Source organism: Caretta caretta, chromosome 1 (assembly GCF_965140235.1).
Source record: "Caretta caretta isolate rCarCar2 chromosome 1, rCarCar1.hap1, whole genome shotgun sequence".
Taxonomy (NCBI): domain Eukaryota; kingdom Metazoa; phylum Chordata; order Testudines; family Cheloniidae; genus Caretta; species Caretta caretta.
The window spans coordinates 152,005,731-152,028,043 of NC_134206.1; the positions used below are offsets into that span (position 1 = coordinate 152,005,731).

General features: G+C 40.6%; 1 protein-coding gene across 2 annotated transcripts in view; it reads right to left on the minus strand.

Moving 5' to 3' along the window:
* CFAP47 (cilia and flagella associated protein 47) overlaps window positions 1-22,313 on the minus strand; it is a 651,611-nt gene that overhangs the window by 503,209 nt on the left and 126,089 nt on the right. For both annotated transcript variants that reach the window (XM_048863833.2, XM_075132125.1), the window contains 3 exons: window positions 10,662-10,796; window positions 5,950-6,166; window positions 4,861-5,067 (listed from right to left, as the gene is read on the minus strand). In XM_048863833.2, the coding sequence (XP_048719790.2) occupies window positions 4,861-5,067; window positions 5,950-6,166; window positions 10,662-10,796 (559 nt within the window). The remainder of the gene's footprint in view (window positions 1-4,860; window positions 5,068-5,949; window positions 6,167-10,661; window positions 10,797-22,313) is intronic.

Here is a 22,313-nt window from a genome sequence, read left to right on the forward strand (position 1 = left end):
ACACATTTTGAGACGTATTATGTGATTTTGCTTGGTAAGCAAAAAACTGTAAAAAGGGTGATAATGTGTTTTTGTGCTTCTGCAACATGAGATATTCCATTCAGCTAGGTGATAATTTCTTGCCAAGACTAAATAGATAATAGTAGTGAGGGAGGCAACCAGCTGCATCTTCTTCTCTCAAACCAATGTTATCTGGGCTCTAGCAATCACCCGTATTGTCTGTTTCCTAGTGAAGACAAGTTTCCAACAACAAAATGCCAAACAGATGAAACACTTTGTTTTGTAAACCCAAATGGGAGAAATGGGTGGTGGGCCTATCCGAGTGGCAGACTGAGTTCTCTGGGTGGTATGATTACCTAACTCAATAGGTAGATTAAGAATTAAAGGAAGGTAATGTAATTAATGCAAATCAACATAGGTTTATGGAAAATAGATCCTGTCTAACTTTATTTTTGTTTAAATAAGATTACAAGTTTGGTTGATAAAGGGAATAGCAATAATATACTTAGACTTTTCTAAAGCGCTTGACCTAGTACAACACAACATTTTGATTAAAAAACTAAAACTATATAAAATCAACATGCAACATACTAAATGCATTAGAAACTGGCTAACTAATAAGTCTCAAAATGTAATTTTAAATGTGGAATGGTAATCAAGAGGATGTGTTTCCAGTGGGTTCCCACAGGGATTGGTTCCTAGCCCTACACTAGTTAAAATTTTTATCAATAACCGGGAAGAAAACATAAAATCATCACTGATAAAGTTTGCAGATGACAAAAAACTGAGCAAGTGGTAAATAATGAAGACAACAGGTCACTGATTTAGAATGCTCTAAATTGCTTGGTTAACTGAGCCCAAGTAAACAGAATGTGTTTTAATATGGCTAAATATAAATGTATACATCTAGGAATAAAAACACAGGCCATACTTACAGGATGGAGGATTCTATCCTACAAAGCAGTGACTGAAAAAGAGTTGAGGGTCATGGGGGATAATTAGCTGAACATGAGCTCCGCGTGTGATACTATGGTCAAAAGGACTAGTGGGATCTCTGGATGCATAAACAAGACAATTTCAAATAGGAGGAGGGAGGTTATTTTACCTCTCTCTATTCGGCACTGGCATGACACTTGCTGGAATACTGTGTCCAGTTCTAGTGTCCACAATTCAAGAAGGATGTTGATAAACTGAAAAAAGTTCAGAGAAGAGCCAGGAGAATAATTAAAGGATTTTAAAATATGCTGTACAGTGATAGATTAAGCTCATTCAGTCTATTTAGCTTAACAAAGAGAAGGTTAAGGGGTGACTTGAATGCAATCCATAAGAACCTACATAGAGAACAAATATTAAATAATGGGCTCTTCAATCTAGCAGAGAAGAGTATAACACAATCCAATGGCTGGAAGTTGAAGCTAGACAAATTCAGACCGGAAACAAGGTGTAAATGTTTAATGGTGAGAGTAATTAACCATTGCAATAATTTACCAAGGATCATGGAGGATTCTCCAGCACTGGAAATTTTAAAATCAAGATTGGATGGTTTTCTAAAAGATATGCTCTAGGAATTAGTTTGGGAATTCTATGGCCTGTGTTATACCGGGGGTCAGACTAGAGGATCACAATGGTCCCTTTAGGCCTTTGAATCTGTCACACTAGTGACTGCAGGGTAACTATTTCTCTGTTTTTCCCTCCCCTCTCTGTGTTAGCTTTCTGGCAGCTTTGCACTTGCATTGTAAAACTGGATTCTTCTAAACAAGCTGAGGCCAAATCCCAACAATACTGACATTATACCAGTTGAGAATGGGAGGAAGTATAAAGAGAAGAACATTGGCTTAGTTCTCCTGAACTTAGTTGAGGAGTCACTTCAGAGTACTACTGTACAGTTCAGAATCTTGGTATAACATTAGAAGACTAAATATCAGCAGGATCAGAGACGGTTTTTACGGCCTGTGATGAAATTTTCCAGCAGGGGAAAAAAAACCCAATTAGAGACATGATCACACCTGTGCTATAACTCATGGATTACCTCCTGGCCAGAGAGGTCTGAGCTACATGATGGTCCATTAGATACCCCGGCCTTACAAGCAGGCTGAGGGAGCAACTGCAGAGAAGGCAAGACTCTCCTGCAGGGGAAAGCCCAGAAGTTTAGGGCTTTCTGTGGCTTGAGAGCAGAGTCACAGGAGTACATCTAACTCCTGTGGTAGACTCCTGGAACAAGGGTCCAGTATTCCAGAAGAGGAACAGGGAAAAGAAGGGACCCATAGGGAACAAGGTGTGTCCTATACCAGATTGGAATTTTTTACAATTCAGTATAACAGTGAGATAAATGTTACTGTAGAAGCAGATTTTTTTCCATGCTACTGATCCCAAGAATATTGACACTTTTACAAGGAAGCCACATCTCACCTCAGAAATTCCAGTTTTACATTATCAGCCTAGGGCTCAAGGATACTTCAGTTTGTCCACAGTGAAGCATTTCTCATGTTGGTTTCCAAACTGCTTTGCTTAAAAACAAAACCCCACACTTTTCGTTTTAAAAGGAAGAATTGTTTAAAGTCCTTTCCTTCCATCTAAAACAGAAGGCTATCACATTTGGAATTGAACAGCTTTATCAAAACTTCTAATCAGGGTAACTTTATAATCTAGTTTTATGGCTGATTCAAGGTTTTTATATATATATATATATATATACACATACATACACACACACACACACAGTGGCCAATTGCCGGCACTACTATGATGGGTCTCGTGCTTTCTCTTCTTGGTGGGGGGGAGTTCAGGGCACCGTTTCTTGCCCCTGAACTGGGGTATTAACTGCCCCATTAGTGTCCTAGAGGAGGGGAGTGGAGTGGGAGGGACCGAGGCCCGCCCTCTACTCCAGGTCCCAGCCCAGGGGCCCTAGGGATAACAGTAAACCACTAGAACTAGCGGTTCCTTCCCCTGGGCTACTTCCCTCTCCTGCCCTTCAGCTTGTGAGGCTTCCTGCACAAATCAGGTGCCCCCTTACCTAGGGTCTTGGTCTTCTTAGCCCACCACAGCACTTCTCCAAATTCTCCTCCGCTTCCCTCCAAACTGCTCTCTGCTCCAACACCAATCCACTCAGCTTCAACTCCTCCTCTTGTCTGATTGAAGCAGGGAGTTTTTAATCATGTGACTGGCTTCAGGTGCTTTAATTAATGTATAGCAAACTTTCTTCCCTCTACAGGGAATAAGGCTCCCTTCTAACACTCTCCTGCTGCCCTCTGGCCATGCTGTATCACAAAATATTTTATATATATATTTTGTGATATATAGAGGGAAGAAAGTTTGCTATAAATTAATTAAAGTACCTGAAGCTACACACACACACACACACACACCTTGGGGCAATGAGCCAATTCTATTAATTTATATTGGGCAATTTCTATGTGAGAGGAACTTCCATTTCAACCAATATGGCCTAAAAATCCTATGTTTGATCCTAAGAGTAGTATGTATAAATCTGGGCAGGTTGCCTTCAGTGCAAGAATTGTTCTTTAACTTGAAGCATCGAAACACAAACCATCCATGTCAGTGTCAGAGCCAGAAGAATCCAAGCCCAAAATAATGCTGTAACTATCACAAGAATCGATAGTACTAAAATTTAATGATGTTACTGTCTGCCAACAGTTACAGTACTGGAAATCTCACTTACGGGTGCAGGCCTGGATACTTTGCAATCACTTAGACAACTGTGCAGCTTAGCTCTCATCAGCTCTCACGAGCCAAGAGATTAAGAAGACAGGAAAGGTAAGTAAATATAGTAGCTCTATGCTAATAAACAGCTGATTGCTGGTTTTAAAAAAAATCTGTGCTTTAGCTCAAAGGCTAGAATATAAAGAAGCATTACTGGGAAGAGGATGAAAAACTCTAAGTCTAGTTTACTAAAGCCTCCTGACTCCTTGTTCAGAGAGATTTTCACAGGGCTTTTCATTTTAAATTCCTTTCAGTGTGTTTCAACATCTCTAATATTGTGAATAGTAATCAGCTGAGGTTATCTTATTATGTAACCTGCTTCTCATTGCAAAGTAAAGCACTATACATTTTCATTAATGTGCTGTATAACTTTAATTCACTTTATAGGAGTAAATTGATAGGTCTTAGTTTAGGATCAGGGATGAACTTGCCTATTTTTCTTGCAGCAGAGTTGTGCTCTGTTAACAATCAAGAGGAAACACAAAGCATTCATAGAATGTTTTGCATTCATTGTGTCCAAACTCTACATAGTGGTATATGTGTCTCAGATCATCCTGACGTCAAAATTTGATACGACCTCAAATTCTCTTAACAAAAATGTTTTAATCTAAGGCATCAAACAACAACATAATGAAGTAGTAGCACTGGTTCTGCGATTCATGAGATTGAGAGTCAAGTTATCCATAAAGTCGCAGGATCTGTGCTCTCTCGAATATAAGAAGAAAGCTTCATAAAGTTCCTCTCTTCAAGTTCTCAGTCCTCTTTCCATTGATTTTGCAATTGGGTGATATGATGTGGCCTGCATCCTAGGAGAAATAACCTGACAATGTTCTAAAGATGGATCAGGTTTTTTAAAAATGACAGATATCACCGTCATGTCAGAAACAAAATTAGTTCCTCATCTTTAGAGTGGTTATTTAACATTTCATAACATGCCATCACCAAGCTTCAGAGATTACATCACTACCAAGTTCATTGTAATTTATCATAAATATCACACTTTTAATCACATGAACCAAAAAACAGTGTAAAAATACAACTAAGAAAAAGCATATTATTCCTTGGGAAAGGTATTTAAACTACTTAAACACAACCAGGGAAACATAAGCAAAAAAAACAAAACAAAAACCCTTATCTTACTTGAGGAAAGTAAGCATTGTAGAATGCTGCCAGTGGAGCTGGACTACTCGTTCAATAGGATCAGAGGGCAATGACTGGCTCGAAGTAATTCCAGGTAGCAACTGTCCGCTCAGATGGAGTAGCATGTCATAAACAGTCTTCGTATCTTTGCCAAGGTTTTGTTTAAAAACTTTATCAGATGAAGTCATCTGGATTTTACACACATCACTAAATGCGGGGGGGAAGGGGGGAGAGAAAAACTTCTCTTTATTGTTTTAAATATATTAAAACAGACGAGTTAAAAATAACTATTGTACCATTAACTGTGGTGAATTAATTAATAAACTATTATGGAAAGGTCTGAGGAATGGATTGTGAAAAATACAGTACTTCTTGATTTCTGTACAGATGTTATGACAACGTAAGATTTTTTATTTGGTTAGACTATTTAATAAAACTGAGTCTGTGCTAGTCACCATTACCATTCAAGTACAATTCAAATACAATTTCATTTTCACCCTGTATAAAAACCTACACATTTGGGAACCAACCAAATGAGAGAATGCCTTTTTCTTTCAGTACTATCAAACAGCTAGGACTAACTCAGGTAATTCATATAACTGCTGATTGACATCAGGTTCAAGGGACTGGTGACAAGACTCTACATACTGGAATTTGCTTCCCCTGTTGCTCATCAATCAATTTGTTGACCTTGTGGGCAGGAGGAAAGGCACAAAACTATTCATTTACATGGCTTTGCCTTGAGATAGTGGTGACTGTCAGAAACTGGGTTCATTTTGGGATCAGACTCAATTTCAGCTGTAATAAGCACTGTATATGGTTTTAATGTTGTACTTGCTCTCAGAGCCTCTTGTTTGGGAACATTTTATAAATGGAAAAAACAAAAAACAGACCTTTATGTTTTACAATGTATAAAAAGTTTGACTAATTAAAAATATCTTTGGATTTCTCCATTTAATTAGTCAGTTGCATATTAAAAGTAACTTGGTCATAAACATGGGTCATCCAAGAATGTTTCTAGTGATGGAACACACATTGGTATGATGCAGCATTTTCCTAGGAAACATCTAAGAAAAAAATTACAATTACCGTCTTAGTGAGTGGGGAATAGAAATAGGATTAGGTCCCTTAGACCAACCAAAGAGAGTGAACCAGTTCTGAACCGCAGTTATCACTTTCTGAAAGAAGATGTATTCCTCTCGGTCTTCGTCAGGAAAAAGCGATAGTAGAAATTTATTCTCTCTCTCCTGACTTTGGCTGTCAGCTTCATCCTTCACCCTTTCATTTTCAAGCATATTTTCCAACTCTGAATAATACAAAAAGTATTCCAAATTTCCTTATCCATTTTCCAGTACAAAAACATCACTTTTTAAAACACTAATCTTATTGAGACAGCAAAGAAATAAAATACAGGGATCATATGAACGGTTACTTATATTAATTATTCCTGACAAGTGACAAGATATAAATTTTGGAAACAGCAAACCTTGCATTTCTGGGTCCTATTTTTATTTAGAAAAGGAGAAATAGTTATTACACAATCAGAAAAAGATAAATACAGATCATTCAAACTTGGCATATGAAATCATGGGCAGTAATCCTGCCAAAATATTATTAGAAGTGGTTCCAATAAGGATTGATTACAAACCTTGTTCAGGCAAGTTCCATACCCCAGTGATATAGAAATGCACAACTGGCTAAGTTACCTTTGTCCAAATTATCAGGTACTGTATAAGCCTCTGATATTGGAAGAGGCTTGTTTGTACTATCAGTTTATTGTGTATTATCATTGCCCCCACCTCCCAAAAAAACCTGATATGGTTGAATACTATATTGCATATTATCACTATATGCCTAAACTATAACAAATTAGGAAATACAAAGTTAAGGATTAGAAGTTTGTCAAATCAAGCACTCTGATGTTAGAAAATGCATTGCTCATGCAACCTTAATTTGGCCCCCTTGTGCATATGTATTGTGATACAGCCTTCAACTTACATGCAGAAGTGATTACCTGTGAAACATCTGGAGCAAGTGACTTGCTCAGCATCACATAGGAACTCTGATTCTACCACTGACTATACCACAAAGTCTCCAATACCTTAACCATGAGACCATTCTTTCTTTTCCTGCAAACCCCCACCTCATTCACTACATAGCTTCCAACTTCTGCAACAATGAGGCAGAGGTCCTACTTAACACAGATTCCTTCACTGCTGTGACTGAGGAACCTCTTTGTGCCCACTGGCAGAGGGCACAGAGTTTTACAGCAATCCTCTTGGTCAATTATATGCACAATAATTCACCAAAGGGGGGCATGTAAGTTCTCTACTGAGAGCCAATAGCCCACTGGTCATCATAATCATTGTGTAATGTATGTACAGATAATATTTAAGAAGTTATGTACCTAAAATGAAAATTAAGTTCTTGACATTAAAGCAGGTTATCAGGAGGTGACATACCTTGTACAGATTCTGTTCAGGGAGAGGGTGTTAGACACTAATCTCTCTGTCTGCTCATTGTGCATCTCATGATATATCAGGGCTTGCAAAGAATCACACAGTATCCTTTAAGTAGGGGATAAGCTGGCAGCATGTTTTGTCTCATGAAAAATGGATTTCAGCCACGTCTGGCTGAAAAACGCTAGTAGGACTTTGGGGAGAGCTTTAGTTAAAAACATCTAGGTTTTAAAATGAGTGTATGATTTTATTGTATATGTAAATATTTGTTTCCAATATATAGATCCATAGATATTTAGGTCAGAACTGACCATTATGATCATCTAGTCTGACCTCCTGCACAACGCAGGCCACAGAATTTCACCCACCCACTCCTGCGAAAAACCTCTCACCTATGTCTGAGCTATTGAAGTCCTCAAATTGTGGTTTAAAGACTTCAAGGAGCAGAGAATCCTCCAGCAAGTGACCTGTGCCCCATGCTACAGAGGAAGGCGAAAAACCTCCAGGGCCTCTTCCAATCTGCCCTGGAGGGAAATTCCTTCCCGACCCCAAATATGGCAATCAGCTAAACCCTGAGCATATGGGCAAGATTCACCAGCCAGATACTACAGAAAATTCTTTCCTGGGTAACTCAGATCCCACCCTATCTAATATCCCATCACAGGCCATTGGGCCTATTTACCATGAATATTTAATTACCAAAACCGTGTTATCCCATCATACCATCTCCTCCATAAACTTATCAAGTTTAATCTTAAAGCCAGATAGATCTTTTGCCCAATATTCTCTCTCTCTACCTACTTGCTATGATTTGAATCTCTTCTCTTTGTTAAATAGAGTTTTGTTTGTTTTCACTATAAACACATCTAATTGCTGTGTGTTAAATAGAGCAGTGGCCTGAGGTGAAGCTAGTAAGCTGAAGTGCACTGCTTCTTTGAGAGCAGCAAATCTGTAAATACTGTGCGTGTACAGCAGAACAGAGGCAGGACACTCTAGGGCAGGACGCTCATAGTGCTCAAGTGCTGAAGCATATCTAGCACTAATCTGCACAGTGGAGTGCTTGTGTTGCCTGTAGGACCAGGGAGCTGTCCCCCAGCAGGCACAGACAAGGCTTCCCCACGTTAAGGGTAGGTGGTAACGAAGTGTCTCACAACCGTAGGCACCCCCAGAAAGCATCACGACTACACAGCCTAATTCATCCCCAGAGTACCACCCATCCTGTGCTCTGTGTAAAAAATAGTATGGGATCACATAATTAAAGACCATATCTTAATGCATACATATGAAGGGACCAAAGTAAGATTGCATGGACAATGTTCATTCTGGCATTTCCTAACTTGAGAGTGCTTGATTTGTCTACATTTTAATCCTTAACATTGTATTTCCTACTCTTTTATGTTTAGTTTATGGATGAGAGCAATCTTAACTAACATTAAATGAAGTTGTTTATGTATTTCCTCTGCTTTTTTAATAGAAAGAATATTTTATATATGTACTTTTAAATAATAAAGCCTTTACACATTTTGTTGCCTCCTATGTATATTTTGTTGTCATTGTAGTCTTTGTGAAACTCCATACTACACCACTCCCTGTTAACTGAAAAGTAATTAAACTATTCAAACAAAACATTTTACTGGAACTTCAGTGTCTTTTTTTTTTTAAATTGTGTAACACAAGACTATGACTCAGAGATCTAGAATTTCCTATTTCTTTTAAAAGGTGAATATTCAGAAAGTACCAGATCCAAATTTGGAAGGATCAGATAAACAAACAAACAATCTAAAGGAATAGAGCTGGAATTTTGTAGCTTATTTTCATGTTATCCTTTTTGAGGAAAGTAAACAATAACCTTCTGAAAAGAACCAGTGTGCCCTTATCCCAGTACAAACCCAAAGGAGCACAGGAGGAGCTGAACCAAACCCTGTCTGCTTTCATTACAGCTCCTCCTGGGACCCTTCTTTGTAACAATGTGATGGGAGTCTAAGAGAAATCAATTATTAAAGGCAGGTGTTGCCATGACATCCAGGACAACAGTGACCCTTCCCAAGTACATAAATGAACCGGAGGGAGTGATGAGTGGCTAAATATCTCTGACGTTTCAATGTTTCAGGCAGCAGCAGGGGAAGGAACCATGTATTGTGGGGGTGAAGGGAAGGGGAAACCAGGCTTTTCCCATGTTTTAAGTCTTTCCAAATTTCCTAAGAAACCAACAGCATACCAACCCAAAATACATACTGGAGATCATTCCACACACATTTATTTGTGTCTGACACCTGGTTCAAATTTCCCATGGCATGTTTACAAAAAAGAGTTCCAAAAAAAGGTGAGACCCTGAGGTACAAAAAAGAAAATTACTTTTTTACATACTTTTCTTTGCAAAAAAGAAAATTTTGATGCAACTTTAATTGCTGTGAGACTACAGTAGATACTGTCTTTGCTACACTAATTACTACAGTGTTTACATTTCTTAAAAAGCATTTTATCATCATAATTTTGGTCTTCACATTTTTACGAATAACCCATTTAGACTTTCACTGTGCAGGATATTAATATTCATTGTGTGTGGTTTTTGTTTTGATTTTTCAATCTAAACTGGTTTTATAATTGCTTACAGTTTAAAAAGGGAAATAGTCATGTCAGCTGATTCCTCTTTTTAAAACCTTGTGTTAGCTATGTGATGAGGATCTACTGTATTGCAAATTCGCTTTCCATTGGGGAGTTCTATCAGAATTTCTCTTCCTTAGACAATGGTAGCATGGTCACCTTAAAAAGGACCAGATTCCACCACTCTTATGCATACTGAGTATTAATTTGTTCCTGGAATAGTCTCACTCATTTTAGTGGGATGGGTCCAGTCATATGATATTACCCTACATGAGTAAGAATAGCATAATCTTGCCCAGAGTTTGTGACCAGTTATTGGCACAGTAGAATCCAACCACAGGTTGGGTCCACCCACCACAAGGTTAAAACTCAGTGACTATGGCAGCTAATTTTTGCCCCCCTCAGCAATCTAGTCGGGCACAAGGCTGTTATCCTGTAATCAGTTCAGTACAGGAGGAAAGGGGGTTTGCTGCATGAATGAGACTCCTAGACACGCTGTGTAACCAGTTTGATTAATTCCAATTCCAATATGTATTTCCCCTCTGTGTTCATGTCCTCCAGACATTCTATCCTCTGCTCAGATGGGATGGGATAGTTTCCCAGACATTCACAGGCTACACTCATTGTCAGGCAGCATAGCAGATAAGACATTTTTCTTTAAAAAATTTAAACACGGCAGTAGTAAGCAGAAATACTGTTACAGAAATCTATATTTTTAAATATTAATTGCTGTTTTACCTGAAGAAGAGCCTTCATAGGCTGAGTTAGTGACTGCACAGAGGGAACTGGAGGAAGTACTATGGGACAGTGATCCTGGAGTGTAACAGGGATGCAAAACAGCTTCTCCATTGTTGCAGATTATCCCATTATGGTCTATAAAATACAGATTTTGAGCTGAAGTTTGATTAAAATGCACAATAAAAGACATTATCTTACTGGCTGTGTATTAATGGTTCACATACACCGTTATCTGCTATTAAATCTTGGTTTCTTTTGCAGCTCAGTTTATCGGGTAACACTTACAGTTTGGCTGATGATAACATGGCACTTCTCTAAACAGTAACTGAAGAAAGAAATATGTGCAATTTTCCCCCCAGCTATAATCTGTACTTCTCAGGTCTGGGCACCTGCTGAAGAAACCCCAGAGGAGCATTCCCAACTCTAAAGCTCTTAGCCAGGAACCAAGTCCCCTTTTAAGGCATGTCTGACTCCAGCTCCTCATTCAGTAGGTCTCAGTGTTTCATAGTCACCCTTTTCAAAGCACTACCAATCCCACACATTTCACAAAACAAATTAAAAAGCAGCATCTACAGACCCCTCAAATCTGTTGAGATGAGCACAGGAGTAACAACACTGAAATGTAATCCATGTTCTCTGAAAATACTCAGTATTTTTTTAAAATCCAAAGATACCATTTCTCAGTACAGTCTTACTCTCCACTGCTGCAGGGGGAAAAGAGGCTACTAGCAGGGATACAGGCAATTGGGAAGTAGTGAAAGATTACCAGCAGGTGAGGTTGAGATAACGTATGAAGTGTTAGGATATAGATATTCAGGCCTGTCTGTAAAGGCCTATACTCTAAGAATTTAGGTGTATTCTTATCACTTGGCTAGTTAGAGGTATAAAAGAAAGAATCAAAATCACTGTCTGCCAGTGTAAGGTCCTTCTCTTACTGTGACAGTCTGAGGCCCTGTTCTTAGGCTAAGGCCTTTGGCTAAGCAACAGAGGCAGCCATAAGCTAGGAAGCGACCGGTCACCTCCTCACATTCCAAACTAGTCACATTGAAATAAGGTGCTATTGGGCTGTTAGGAATACAATCCTGTCCTGATAGTGCCTATCACCTCCAGAGAAAGGGAAGTGCTTAAAAGATGTAAAAGGAAACTTAGTTTGATAGCATCCTGTCTGGCAAGAACTCACTTATCAATAGCTGGGATGTGAAATCCTCACTTCTGTACTGTTTTGTCATTATAGTTCCCACTTTGCTATTGTTTGTCTGTATAATCTCTGTCTGGTTCTGTGATTGTTCCTGTCTGCTGTATAATTAATTTTGCTGGGTGTAAACTAATTAAGGTGGTGGGATATAATTGGTTACGTAATCATGTTACAATATGTTAGGATTGGTTAGTTAAATTTCAGGAAAATGATTGGGTAAGGTATAGCTAAGCAGAACTCAAGTTTTACTATATAGTTTGCAGTCAATCAGGAAGTGAGTGGGTGTGGGAAATGGGAACAAGGAATGGGGATGGGGAAATTGGAATCATGTTTGGCTAAGGGCAGGAATGGGAACAGGGACACAGGTGTAAGGCTCTGTGGTGTCAGAGCTAGAAAGGGGGACACAAAGGAAGGAAACTGGAATCATGCTTGCTGGAAGTTTACCCCAGTAAACATCGAATTGTTTGCACCTTTGGACTTCGGGTATTGTTGCTCTCTGTTCATGAGAGAAGGACCAGGGAAGTAAGTGGGTGAAGGAATAAGCCCCCTAACATCTTGGTACCGGTGACTTGGATGCATTGCATCGGATAGGTGAGTGGCAGCCTGTAAGTCCCCCGCCCCAACAGTCCGCGCAGCTACTTGGAGGGGGTATAGCGAACTCTCATGATGGTAGTTGCGGGTTCTGGCAAGCCAGGGTAAAGGATTTTTTGGATAAATGGATAAGGAAGAACCAGGGCCCATACCAGGTGCAGGGGTCACCCTGGGATGAGATTAAAAAGGAAATGGAGGAAGTGTTAGGGGACCCAGAGGGATGGGGGGTGGCTGAGGAGCCCACCCTCCTTGGTATATGGGTTGTGGAAGAAGGTCCCTGCCCATGGGGACTGAATGCCTTCCAAGGAAAGGAGGCACTTCAGTCTGCTTGTGAGAGGTTTGAAGTAAGGGCAGCATTATGGGAAGCTGCCAGTAATCTTTCAAGTTTGGTGCTGCTTCAGCAAGGGCTGCTGAAGGGTTGTAAATTAGTTAGGGATAGTGAAAGATGATTTAGCACAACAGGGTTTCAAGTCAAAAGCAGAGTTAACAGACTACCTTTAGAGACTGGAGCTGGGACTTGGTCCTGAGGGAGTGGAGAGAAAGAAGGGGAAGAAAAAAAAGTTTCAGAGTGGAAAATGGCAGGGTTTGCAGGAGCAGGTAACAACCCCGGGTAGAATTAGTGGGGGAAGCAAAAGTGGATGGGAATCTGGGAGGCAGTGACCATGAGTTGGTTGAGTTCAGGATCCTGACACAGGGAAGAAAGGTAAGCAGCACGATACGGACCCTGGACTTCAGGAAAGCAGACTTCGACTCCCTCAGGGAACGGATGGCCAGGATCCCCTGGGGGACTAACTTGAAGGGGAAAGGAGTCCAGGAGAGCTGGCTGTATTTCAAGGAATCCCTGTTGCGGTTACAGGGACAAACCATCCCGATGAGTCGAAAGAATAGTAAATATGGCAGGCGACCAGCTTGGCTTAATGGTGAAATCTTAGCGGATCTTAAACATAAAAAAGAAGCTTACAAGAAGTGGAAGGTTGGACATATGACCAGGGAAGAGTATAAAAATATTGCTAGGGCATGTAGGAATGTTATCAGGAGGGCCAAATCGCACCTGGAGCTGCAGCTAGCCAGAGATGTCAAGAGTAACAAGAAGGGTTTCTTCAGGTATGTTGGCAACAAGAAGAAAGCCAAGGAATGTGTGGGCCCCTTACTGAATGAGGGAGGCAAACTAGTGACAGAGGATGTGGAAAAAGCTAATGTACTCAATGCTTTTTTTGCCTCTGTTTTCACTAACAAGGTCAGCTCCCAGACTGCTACGCTGGGCATCACAAAATGGGGAAGAGATGGCCAGCCCTCTGTGGAGATAGAGGTGGTTAGGGACTTTTTAGAAAAGCTGGACGTGCACAAGTCCATGGGGCCGGACGAGTTGCATCCGAGAGTGCTGAAGGAACTGGCAGCTGTGATTGCAGAGCCATTGGCCATTATCTTTGAAAACTCGTGGCGAACCGGGGAAGTCCCGGATGACTGGAAAAAGGCTAATGTAGTGCCAATCTTTAAAAAAGGGAAGAAGGAGGATCCTGGGAACTACAGGCCAGTCAGCCTCACTTCAGTCCCTGGAAAAATCATGGAGCAGGTCCTCAAAGAATCAATCCTGAAGCACTTGCATGAGAGGAAAGTGATCAGGAACAGCCAGCATGGATTCACCAAGGGAAGGTCATGCCTGACTAATCTAATCGCCTTCTATGATGAGATTACTGGTTCTGTGGATGAAGGGAAAGCAGTGGATGTATTGTTTCTTGACTTTAGCAAAGCTTTTGACACGGTCTCCCACAGTATTCTTGTCAGCAAGTTAAGGAAGTATGGGCTGGATGAATGCACTACAAGGTGGGTAGAAAGCTGGCTAGATTGTCGGGCTCAACGGGTAGTGATCAATGGCTCCATGTCTAGTTGGCAGCCGGTATCAAGTGGAGTGCCCCAAGGGTCGGTCCTGGGGCCGGTTTTGTTCAATATCTTCATAAATGATCTGGAGGATGGTGTGGATTGCACTCTCAGCAAATTTGCAGATGATACTAAACTGGGAGGAGTGGTAGATACACTGGAGGGGAGGGATAGGATACAGAAGGACCTAGACAAATTGGAGGATTGGGCCAAAAGAAATCTGATGAGGTTCAATAAGGATAAGTGCAGGGTCCTGCACTTAGGACGGAAGAACCCAATGCACAGCTACAGACTAGGGACCGAATGGCTAGGCAGCAGTTCTGCGGAAAAGGACCTAGGGGTGACAGTGGACGAGAAGCTGGATATGAGTCAGCAGTGTGCCCTTGTTGCCAAGAAGGCCAATGGCATTTTGGGATGTATAAGTAGGGGCATAGCGAGCAGATCGAGGGACGTGATCGTTCCCCTCTATTCGACATTGGTGAGGCCTCATCTGGAGTACTGTGTCCAGTTTTGGGCCCCACACTTCAAGAAGGATGTGGATAAATTGGAGAGAGTCCAGCGAAGGGCAACAAAAATGATTAGGGGTCTGGAACATATGAGTTATGAGGAGAGGCTGAGGGAGCTGGGATTGTTTAGCCTGCAGAAGAGAAGAATGAGGGGGGATTTGATAGCTGCTTTCAACTACCTGAAAGGGGGTTCCAAAGAGGATGGCTCTAGACTGTTCTCAATGGTATCAGATGACAGAACGAGGAGTAATGGTCTCAAGTTACAGTGGGGGAGGTTTAGATTGGATATTAGGAAAAACTTTTTCACTATGAGGGTGGTGAAACACTGGAATGCGTTACCTAGGGAGGTGGTAGAATCTCCTTCCTTAGAGGTTTTTAAGGTCAGGCTTGACAAAGCCCTGGCTGGGATGATTTAACTGGGAATTGGTCCTGCTTTGAGCAGGGGGTTGGACTAGATGACCTTCTGGGGTCCCTTCCAACCCTTATATTCTATGATTCTATGATTCTTCCAGAGCCAGAATGAGAACCTGGGATAAGGGTTCCCAACTGTTTCAACCCAGGGAGCCTACTCTTGGCTCAGAACGAACTATATCCTTTTCTTCTTTTCCGTCTTCTTTTCCTCGGTTTACTTCATTTGCTGCTGGTAGCCTATACTTTAAACTGACCTGACAGGCTTAATTGGTTTCTTTCCACCTCTCCCCCTGCCTTTCCACACTTTTGTTTTTCTGAAGTTTAAATGGAGGGTACTTTGGATACTTATGTGAGATGTTTTTGGTTATTTTGGACAAAGCATGACGGAGGTCTGCTGTATTCCACTGGAATTTTTGGAGTAAAAGATCCATGGGCATCCATGGAGACAAATGTTTTACTGCCTCTTTGAACAGTCTCAAGGTAAAGACTTTACTAAAGCTTTTGATGCTGTCTCACATGACCTTCTCATAAACAAACTAGGGAAATGCAACCTAGATACAGCTACTATAAGGTGGGTGCAGAACTGATTGGAAAACCATTCCCAGAGGGTAGTTATCAGTGGTTCACAGTCATGCTGGAAGGGCATAACAAGTGGGGTCCTGCAGGGATCGGTTCTGGGTCTGGTTCTGGTCAATATCTTCATCAATGATTTCGATAATGGCATAGAGAGCACACTTACAAAGTATGCGGACGATACCAAGCTGGGAGGGGTTGCAAGTGCTTTGGAGGATAGGATTAAAATTCAAAATGATCTGAACAAACTGGAGGAACAGTCTGAAGTAAATAGGATAAAATTCAATAAGGACAAATGCAAAGTATTCCATTTAGGAAAGAACAATCAGTTGCACACATACAAAATGGGAAATGACTGCCTAGGAAGGAGTACCGCAAAAAGGAATCTGGGGGTCATAGTGGATCACAAGCTAAATATGAGTCAACAGTGTAAGGCTGTTGCAAAAAAAGCAAACATCCTTCTGGGATGTATTAGTAAGAGTGTTGTAAGCAAGACATGATAAGTAATTCTTCCGCTCTACTCTGCGCTGATTAGGTCTCAACTGGGGTATTGTGTCCAGTTCAGGGCGCCACATTTCAGGATGGATGGGGACAAATTCGAGAGAGTCCAGAGAAGAGTGATAAAAATTATTAAAGGTCTGAAAAACATGACCTATGAGGGGAGATTGAAAAAAATGGGTTTGTTTAGTCTGGAAAAGAGAAGACTGAGAGGGGACATGACAACAGTTTTCAAGTATGTAAAAGGCCGTTACAAGGAGGAGGAAGAAAAAAAATTCTTAACCTCTGAGGATAGAACAAGAAGCAAGGGCTTAAACTGCAGCAAAGGAGGTTCAGATTGGACATTAGAAAAAACTTCCTAACTGGAAGTTAGGAATAAATTGCTTAGGGAGGTTGTGAATCTCCATCATTGGAGATTCTTAAGAGCAGGTTAGACAAAAACTTGTCAGGGATGGTCTAGATCGGGGCGGGGATTTTTTTTGGCCCAAGGGCCACATCGGGTTTCCAAAATTGTATGGAGGGCCAGTTAGGGGAGGCTGTGCCTCCCCTAACAGCCAGGCATGGGCCGGCCCCCGACCCCTATCCAACCCCCACTGCTTCTCGCCCGCTAACAGCCCCCCCCGGGAATCCTGCCCCATCCACCATCCCCTGCTCCTGTCATTCCTGACTCCCCCCCACCACCCCATCCAATCCCTCCTGTCATTCCTGACTCCCCCCCCACCCCACGGAACCCTTACCCCCATTCAACCCCCCTGTTCCCTGCCCTCTGACCGCCCTGACCCCTATCCACAGCCCCACCCCCTGACTACCCCCTTGAACTCCCCTGCCCTCTATCCAACCCCCCCGCTCCCTGCCCCCTTACCGCGCTGCCTGGAGCACCGCTGGATGGCGGCACTACAGCCACGCCCCCCAGAGCACTGGGTCAGGCCACGGCTCTGCAGCTGTGCTGCCCGGCCACCCAGAGCATTGCACCAGCAGCATGGTAAGCTGAGGCTGCGGGGGAGGGGGAACAGCAAGGGAGGGGCCAGGGGCTAGCCTCCCAGGCAAGGAGCTCAGGGGCCGGGCAGGAGGGTCCCACGGGCCGGATATGGTCCGCGGGCCGTAGTTTGCCCACCTCTGATCTAGATAATACTTAGTCCTGCAACTAGTGCAGGGGACTGGACTAGATGACCTCTCAAGGTTCCTTCCAGTTCTATGATTCTATGAAGTAGAACTGCAGAGGGAGTTGGTTGACTTGTCAGGCCTGGAAATTTAGGGCATGTAGCTTCAGTCTTGCACAGCAATTCCTGCTTTAGGCCCCAATCCACCAAAGGACATGTTTCACTTTAAGAATGTGAACAATCTCATTCTTTATATTTTGTACAGTTAAAGTCTTAGGGGCAACTAGTATCTGTTCTGAATGTCTTGAAAATTTTTATAAAAAACTTTCTTTGAGACTTAAAGGGAGCTAAAAAATGGGACTTCAGCACTTGCTTAATGTTAAGCATGTGAGAAGTCCTTTGCTGGTTTGGGGCTATTAATGTTGGGTCATTATCAGTTACATTCCCCATAAGTGTCCTCTGTGTTCAGTCAGGGACCAGATGGAAAATCATACCCAGTTTAACAATTTTAATTTCTTTGGCTCCTACATTTATAATAGTTAATGTCCAAATCTACCCTTGTGTTAAATTCTGTGCTTGGGAAAAACTGGAGTCATTTAAGTCTTTAGTCAGAAACAGTGATTATTAAAGTTGTTCAAGACTTTCAGAACAGATAATAGTGGGCCTTTGAGACTTTAGCTGAAAAAAAAAAAAATTAAAGCCATGAGGATTTGTTGTTTTGGACTTGTAAAGGGGTTTGCATCAAAAATAAGCCTTGCCAAGAGACACTAGTGCTACCTCAGCTATGAAGGACTGCAGTTCTCAATCAGAAGAACCATGAGGTGATCACAAAAGAATTTGAACCTGAGAGCTCAATTTAGCTACCATTAAAGTCAATGAAAATACCCATATTAGCTTCGTTACATTGTTGATAGTTACCTCGTTCTGAAAAGGCCTAAAGATTAGACTAGCATTCTTTTAAAGTTATTTTCCTTTCTTAACATATTAAAAATTCCATAAAAAATGTAAATGACCCCAGTAAGTCAAATTAGTAGTTTGCCAAAAAAGATAAAAATAAAACAAGCTAAGCTGAACTAAAAGGTTTTACATCAAGTAAGGAAAGCAGAAGACATATGTAGGACTCAAGAATGACTGACTGTTCTATACACCTTTGAAGAAAAAAAATGAACAGATTTCAAATTACATTAAATACTCAATGGATAAGAGCAGGAGTACAGTCATATCCACTGGAAGGCAAAATACACTATGCTGGGCAGGGCAAAGTGGTTCAACATACTAGTTTCTCTTTGGTTTAATGCCTGTAACAGTTTTATCATTCTTGAAGTGACTGCCATCTGAGTCAGCACCAGTTTAATCAATTAATCCTGCAGCCCTTTGAAAAACATAAATAGGTATTTTTACCCCATTGGAATTGCACATACTATATATGTCACACAATTGCAATTTATGAGAAAAACATTTTACAATCTTAAACATCAGAACAAGTTAAGGGAGATATACAGAGTCAAATATACAGTGTGAACAGTATAGTACAACAATGCATTTATCTAGTAATAGGGTAGATAGTCTTTCCAAGCATGCTCTATTACAGAACAAAATACAGGTTTCAAATAGAAGACTCCATTTAAAAAAAAAAATCACAGCATCAATCCTGCAACTGACTACAATGAAATTGTAAAAGAGGACCACCAATCTCTCCCTGTAGCACAGTAAAACAAAATTTCTTTAAGGTACTGTTTCAATGGTACCTCACACCAGTCAGGTTAAAAACATATAGAGATTGTATAGGAATAAATGTTGGAGAAATTGTGGTGAAAGAGGAGATTTTATGTATGTATGGTGAACGTGTCCAGTCAGAGAGTATTAGAATGCAGTCGGTAGGGCTTCCTAGTGGAAATAGTTACACAAGTGAGCATACTTTAAAAAAGCAGACTTTAACAAACGCAGAGAACTGGTAGGTTAGGACTCAGGGAAAGAAAATCTAAGGGATAAAGGAATGGCAGCTTCTCAAAGACAAAACATTAAAGGCAAAAGACAGCTCTGCAATGACCTGAAAGTCAAAAAGGAATTCGACAAGAAATGGAAACCTGGACGAATTGCTGAGAATGAATATAAAAGTATAGCACAAGCATGTAGTAACAAAATCAGAAAGGCTAAGGCAGAAAATGGAGTCACACCCAGCAAGGCACATAAAAGGCAATAAGAGGAGGCTGTACAAATACATTAGGAGCAACAGAAAGCCAAAGGAAAGTGTACATCCTCTACTTATCCAGAAGAAGAGCTAATAATTGATGGCATCAAAAAGACTGAGGTGTTTAAGGTCTATTTTGCTTCAGTCTTCACTAAAAAGATTAATGGTGAGTAGATACAGTATTAATATAAATACTAACAACAAAGGGGAAGGAACACAAGCCAAAATATGGAAAAAACAGGTTAAAGAATATTTAGATAAATTAGATGTATTCTGGTTGGCAGGGCTTGATGAAATTCATCCCACAGTATATAAGGAACTAACTGAAGCAATCTTGGAATCATTAGCAATTATCTTTGAGAACTCAGAGGATGGGTGAGGTCTCAGACAACAAGAGTACGGCAAACATAATGGCTATCTTTAAAAAGGACCCTGGGAATTATCGACCCGTCAGCCTAACTTCAATACCTGGAAAGATACTGGAACAAATTATTAAACAATCAATTTGTAAGGATCTAGAGGATAATAGGGTTATAAGGAACAGTCAGCCTAGATTTTTCAGGAACATATCATGCCAAACCTTCTTTGACAAAGTTACCAGCCTAGTGGATGGAGGGGGGAAGCAATAGACACTATATATATTGATTTTAGTAAGGTTTTTGACACAGTCCCACATTATATTTTCATAAGCAAATTAGTGAAATGTTCTCTAGATAAAATTATTATGAAATGGGTGTACAACTGGTTGAAAGACCATACTCAAAGAGTAGTTATCAATGGTTTCTGTCAGACTCGGTGAGAGTATGTAGTGGGGTCCCGCAGGGGTCTGTCCTGGGTCCAGTACTATGCAATGTTTTCATAATGACTTGGATAATGGAGTGGAGACCAGGCTTAAAAGATTTGAGGATCTGGGAGGGGTTGTAAGGACTTCAGAGGACAGGATTAGAATTCAAAATGGCCTTAACAGACTGAAGTATTGGTCTGAAATCAACAAGATGAAATTCAACAAAGGCAAGTGAAAAGTACTTTACTTCGGAAGATAAAATCAAATGCAGAACTATAAAATGGGAAATAACTGGTTAGCTGGTAGTGCTGCTGCTAAGAGTCTAGGGTTATAGTGAATCACTGACTGAGTATGAGTCATCTATGTGATGCAGATGGATGCATCATTCTGGGGTGCACTAACAGCAGTGGTATGTGTAAAACATGGGAGGTAACTGTCCTGCTCTATTTGGCATTAGTGAGGCCTCAGCTGGAGTACTGTGTCCACTTCTGGGTTCCACATTTTAAGAAAGATGTAGGCAAACTGGAGAGAGCCCAGATAACAGCAATAAAAATGATGAAATGTTTAGAAAACCTGACATATGAGGAAAGGTTGAAAAATGGGTATGTTATTCTTGAGAAAAGAAGATTGAAGTGGGGGACCCGAGAACAGTCTTCTGATATGGCAAGGGCTGTTATAAACAGGACCACGATCATCAGTGGTCTCATATCCACTAAAGGTAGGACAAGAAGTAATGGGCTTCATCTACAGCAAGGGAGATTTAGGTTAGATAATAGGAAAAACTTTTTAACAATAAGGGTAATTAAGCACTGGAATAGGCTTCCAAGGGAGGTTGTGAAATTCCCATCATTGAAATTTTTTAAGAATGGGTTGGACAAACATCTGTCAAGGATGGTCTAGGTTCACTCAATCCTGCCTCAGAATCATGGACTGGACTTGATGACCTCCCAAGGACCCTTCTAGCCCTCCATTTCTCTGATTCTATGAAAAGAAAATGAAGAATTAATCTGTCATCTGTTAGTAACTCCTTGGCTATTGATAGCCTTTCATTGGAAAAAGAAAATATAGTCCAACTGTAGAAGAATGGCTAAAAAAAACATGGGTAGTTATGGTAAAATGCACACCCCATTTACATGCCCAGAAAAATAAACAGAGGCCAAAAAGATACTTAGATATTTGGCTAACCTTTACTCAGTACTCAAACAAAGCACATTCACCTGCAAAAACACGAGCACACGTGTCCAATTTTTTTTTAATAGTAACATTTGATAGACATGCCAGATCTGTTAAATATGTGTAATCAGAAATTTCATTCCATTTAACAAAAATCAAAAGAAGATAAATGCCATAGAAGTATGCTCACTGTGTAATATGCTAATACCTTGTCAAATAGAGAGATCTGATGACCATATTTATGTATAATGTCTCTTTAAACACAAGCTCACTGCTGTAATTATTGTTTAGTTTCTTGTATTTACATGACAAGGCTTTGTAAACCTGTTAAAAAACCTGTACATAAATAAATAGTTTTAAAATGCTACTGAATGCATTCATTTTAATATATTGTATAATTTCACTGTAATGACATCTTTATCGCATATAATTTGTTTATAAGCAATATTTTGTGCATTTTTTTACTCCAAGTGTGAATAAGTATGAAAGAAGAGTTTCGTACTAATTATGTAAAAACTTTATACTGAAGAGCTATTATAAAGTGGTTGTCACATGGGACCTCCGGGATATAACATTGCCAGTAGTGAAATTCTGCAACATTAGAACACAGCTCTTCGAAATCCTGCACCTTGTTTCCTCTTATCAAAGAAAAATGCTGAGGACTCCTGTGCAATGATTGTCTAACAGACAGGATAACCGTATGGAAACAAGTGTACAATGTCCAGTGAAAAGGCATTCAGTACTGTCTGTCC